A 5,340-nucleotide genomic window follows, 5' to 3' on the forward strand; every position below is an offset into this window, starting at 1 on the left:
AGTACTACATATTTTCTTCTTGAATCAATATACATACTGCCTTCTAATATTCTACCTTATGTTATACAACATACTACCTTCTAATATACTACGTGCTCTTATACTACATACTACCTTCTATTATACAACATACTACCTTCTAATATACTACCTTCTGTTATACTAACTTCTAATATACTATCTTCTGTTATACAACATACTACCTTCTAATATACTACCTTCTACCTTCTGTTATACAACATACTACCTTCTAATATACTACCTTCTCTTAAACATACTACTAGATCACGGCCCACCATGCATACTACTTCTCTTAAACATACTACTAGATCACTGCCATTCTCTTCCTGATAATCCCCGCTGTACATGCATGCGTGTGGCCGGCCGGAGATGTACATGCATGCGTAGAATATACTTCCATCGTTGGTGTGATGTACATGCATTCACAACAGAATGTTCTGCCAAGCCACCCATCCGCCCACCCTTCTCAGCTGGTCTGGTATATATAAGCAAAATCAATAGCATCCTAATCCATCCGGCTAGAAAGAAGGAGGTTGTTGTACTAGTACATAATTATCTAGACTATTTAATTACAAAATCAATTAGTTACTGCGTGTTGGATTCTACCGCAACCCACTAACCCGGTAGATGCTTAGGGGGTAATTACTCCCGGTTGTACAAAAAGGCGTCTATACACACACTCCAGGACAATATACTCCATGTGTCCCAAATTAAGTGACATGGATTTGTATACTTATACAAATCGAGGTGGTGCAGACTTTATAATTGTTGGGGCGGAGGAAGTATTAAAAAAAAATACTCCTAGTATATATTATTGTTTTATACACCTACAAATCGAGGTGGTGCAGACTTTACGACTGGCGCGGGCAGTCGTTTTCGTTTGGGACAGTCGGCTCGATTCTCGACTACCTCGTGAACAGCGATCGAGCACATTTTGGCGTCGATCGACGGTGATGATGTTCTCGCGAAAGCTTGCCAATCTGTGGTTCAGACATTGTCGTCAACACGCACGCACGCACTCCGTCTCACCACTATATAATTACACAGAGCTACGTGCAGCTAGTTGATGCATCACACCGAAATCCGAGCATAGATTTTTCGATTAATTATTGCAAAACGAGGTACTCGGTCGTGATCATATGTCCTTAGTAGTTCCCTGTTTCTTCAGTAGAAGTGCTGGTGCTATGCTGCTGCAATGCAGAGTTCAGCCTTCCTACGACCTCCTCCGCTGTGACCTTGGAGCCTTCCTCCACCTGAAGAGAACAATCAAGTTAATTGATATGTTTCTATATACTTCCTCCGTCGCACTTAAGGGACGTGGATTTGTATAGTACAAATTCAAGTAAAGTTATTTCGGAACGGATGGAGTAGCAAATATGATCGAATGCAATGATTAGCTTGATAAAAATGCATGTTCCTGTTGTTTCATCAACGATGTTCATCAGATATATATGGAGACTTCACAATAAATGAGATCAAATCGAGTGAGTTTTAATATATATGTTGAAATACTTCACATACATAAGCCGCCGCGCTACTCTAATCTCATCTCCTTCCCCCCTTGTCGCCGCATGAGATGACAGCCAGGCGAGCTCCCGTGGTCGTCAGTGACGATGGCGGCGACAAACAAGGCTACCTCTAATATATATAGGTGGTTCTCATGGTGGCCGGTGTGGATTACGAGCGGTGCTCCAGACCCGGGAGACAACATGGCCACGTGCTCGTGGCATCGTAACGTTGCCAAGAAGCGACTGCCTGGCTTCGTTAAGGTCCAGATCACAGATGTCCCTCCTCGGTGGTGTAGCACGCGGCGGCGGGGCCAGCAGTGGGCTAGATCAGGCAAAGTGGCTGCGGAAGCGACCGGTTGATCTCCTGGGTGTTGCGCGGATCTGACGTAGCTCCCTATTGAGGCATACATGATCTTCTGTCTGCGTGCCGTTCTCTTCTTGTGGCGGGAACCAATCACTGTTGTTGCGGCAACAACTAATTTGTTGTGCGGACACCGGCGTTCTAAAACTGCTTCCAACATTTCATCACATGGTGCGAGTGGATTGGGGCCTTCTTGGTGTGAGATGGCCAACACGAGTGTGTAGCCACGGTCCAGTAGAGAGGATTGAAGGCATGGCATCGGCATATACAACAAGTTTTGCAATTTCTCCGGGTGAAAACTCATGGTCTTCCGCCTCTCTGGCTAGATCAGGCAGCGTGTACAAATGTGTGTTGTACCTTGGTAGCCTTGGGTTTTTATCTCTTTTTGTAAGCCGATAATTTGTGCAATCTTGATGCATGTTTTTTCCTTTTTTTAATAAAATCATGGTTCTGTGCAATCCGGGCACGAAGAGGCCAAAAAAAACATAACTAGGACATAATACTGGCCAGCCGACAAGGGAGGCGATATTACCAGGTAATTACTATGCAGTTATCAATATACTTTAGATGGAGTAATTAATTGTAATTAACCACGGAGGAGGCTGAGAATGAGACAAATCTTATTCCTAGGTTAATGAGAGATAAGAGCCTTGAATATTGATCTTCTGTTTGCACATCATTAGAGATATTGTGTGCTTAGGCATTATTTGCACATCATCGATAGACAATTGCCATTAGCACACTTGTACATCTAAAGTTTGCATCGGCATTATGATGTGTATCTTGGTCGGCTTACTAACGGCAGTTTCTGAGATGACAGACCCGATTATGAAATCAAGAAAAATGTCACAAAGTAAACAGAGGTACTCCTAACTCTTTTTACCTATTCCCTCCGATTCATATTAATTGCCTCAAATTTGCCCAAATATAGATGTATTTATGCCTAAAAAATGTCTAGATATATATGTAATATTTTGACAATTAATATGGATCGGAGGGATTACTTATCTATGCCTCAAAAAAAAAATCTCTTTGTTACCACAAGCCATGTATGTACACTATTTCCCTTCCAGCTTGTTTAGAAACTTGTCGGACAAACTATAACTACATGTAGTGAGTTTTACTATCCAGCATTATGCGTTTTGTGTCTGGACTCTGGCTAGCTAGCTAGTGCTGTACAAGAACCAGGATAAAATAAAACGTGCAGAAATGGTTGGGATTACAATATGCATGCTAAATGATAGTACTGGCCGGCCTTTTGTATATATGTTGCCATGTGTGACAAATTATTGGTCTCCTGATAGTGCATGATAGCTTTACACATCTCGTACAAATTAGATTAAGCCCATTATAGTACAACTATGGGTATGGTTCAATATTTTGTGGTTGATTGGTAGTACTGTATGATCCAAGTCCGGCACACAAAAATGCCAACCCATTCTTGCGTTCAAAAAAAAAAAAGCCAACCCATTCCCCTAATTTGGTTCCGATCGGTCCAACATATGTGTCGCTTATAAAAATCTCCAGAATTAATTAACAGCAGGAAGAAAGCACTTGCCTTGGCCGTGATGGTTATGATGAGAGTGCAGGCGGTGAAGGCCATGACATTGGCGTGGGTGACGCTGAGGCGAAGCCCGTCCTCCACCTCCGACAGCACCCTCACCACCACCCCCTTGGCGTCCTCGCACAGGATCCTCACCATCACGCCGTTCTCCGCGAACCGCGCCTCGATCTCCGGCAGCGGCTGCAGGCTCCTCCCCGGCGCCGGCGCCCCTGACGAGCCGTTGTCTTCTGATGCGCCGTAGCAGGGCTTCTTGACGAGCACCACGGTCTCGACGCTCCTGCTGTTGCTGCCGCTGGCCGCCTCCAGGGCCTTGATCTTCTCCTGCAGGTCCTTCACGTGCCGGGTCGCGTCCGACAGGATCGTCGCCTTGTCCATCTGCACCCAACAGTAGCAGACTAGCAGTGAGATTTACTATTTCCATGTGAGAGCTAGGTAGGTAGCAAGACACAAAGACGTGTAGTGCTGTACTTAGAAGAACAGGAAGCAGCCAGTGCAATTGATGATTCAGTTTGATGGGAGGATCACCTTCTTGAGGCCGGGGATGACGGTGGAGAGCTCGATGAAGCGCTGGTTGATCTTCTCCCGGCGCTTCCGCTCCGCGATGATATGGTCCTGCGCGTACGGCGCCGGAGTAGGCGTGTGCCCCGTGCTCGCGGTGCTGTTCGCCGAGGCTCTTCTCGATGTCTGTGACGACGCCAAGCCGGGCTCATAAAGTCTGGCCGCGGCCGCGTCCGGCGCGCCGGCATCGGCGGCCGGCTGCGCGGACGCGGCGCTGAAATTCCAGCTCATCACGGGCCCTGGCAGGCTAACGTTGGGGCCGCCGCCATTGCCGCTCGCGTTCGCGTTCGCGGGCGGCGAAGGCGGCAGCCAGACATCGTGCTGCTGATCCATGGCGCCCGGCGCCGTGGACGAGAAGTGGACGCCGCCTCCGCTGCCGCCGTCTGTGTCGCCAGAGCTCCCGCTGTTGGCGGCGTGGGCGTCCGTGAGCAGCTCTTCGAGGACGAGCGCTGCGTGCGAGACGTCGCGGAGCGCCTGGAGCGAGGGGAAGTTCGCCTCGTCGCCGCCGCCGCTGACGACGGCGGGCGGCAGCAGGTGCTCGTGCTCCAGCGTCTCCATGGCCCATTCCATGAACAGGGCTGACTCGTCCATGTCCTTGCCTCGACCTGCTCCATATGACCAGATCATTGGTTATTCCACAAGACCAGGACGAACCTGTTTCTTCTTTTATACAGGAGTTGTTTAGAACTTTAGATATTTGCAAGGGAATAAGAAAACTGAAGTTACCTCAAATCGCTCCCTTAGTAAGATTAGATAGTCTCCTGCAATTACTTTGTGACGAGAAGCACACCCAGAGAAGAGTACGTAGAGCAGAGTGCGCTTGCCTTTTATAGATAAAAAGCCAGCTGTACTACCAGTCACTGCAAATCTACAATGCGCGCTTGCTCACTTGAGGGCTTGAGGCCCTCCCTAATTTCGAATGACCATTGATGGGAGATTGGGTGTAAACAATAATTTCCTGCGATTCTGGTTATGTCGCTTGAATCAGATCAGGAAAATGATATTTTGCACCCCCGCCCCCCCCTCACAATATTAATATAGGTGATGTATACACTCCAGGCAAAGGTGAACTAGAATACAACAGCTGATGTCCACGGCCGATATATACGTCGATTTGACCCCATTCATCTCTGGAGCAATGTTTTCTTTTTTGGGTGGTATAATTCGTTCCTGATTGGCATCATATTAGTCTCGGGCCGGGCTCACATCTTTCACTTCAAAGTGACACTTGCAGCAAATCACTAGAATTAACAAAGAAAAAACATTCAACGCCTCAGGCCGCAGCCTGGACTGCCTGAGGCCTGTCTCCGCCTCTGACTTGCAGGAAA

General features: G+C 47.4%; 1 protein-coding gene across 1 annotated transcript; it reads right to left on the reverse strand.

The window, feature by feature from the left end:
* Positions 1-806: 806 nt before the first annotated feature.
* Positions 807-4,941, reverse strand: LOC100836083 (transcription factor bHLH18). Its single transcript, XM_003559553.3, has 4 exons — positions 4,739-4,941; positions 3,980-4,617; positions 3,449-3,829; positions 807-1,274 (listed from the first exon to the last, which is right to left on the reverse strand). The coding sequence occupies exons 2-4, from the start codon at positions 4,601-4,603 to the stop codon at positions 1,167-1,169; spliced, it is 1,113 nt and encodes a 370-aa protein (XP_003559601.1). The 5' UTR covers positions 4,604-4,617; positions 4,739-4,941; the 3' UTR covers positions 807-1,166.
* Between the last annotated feature and the right edge of the window lie 399 nt (positions 4,942-5,340).

This window comes from Brachypodium distachyon, chromosome 1, assembly GCF_000005505.3.
Source record: "Brachypodium distachyon strain Bd21 chromosome 1, Brachypodium_distachyon_v3.0, whole genome shotgun sequence".
Lineage (NCBI taxonomy): Eukaryota > Viridiplantae > Streptophyta > Magnoliopsida > Poales > Poaceae > Brachypodium > Brachypodium distachyon.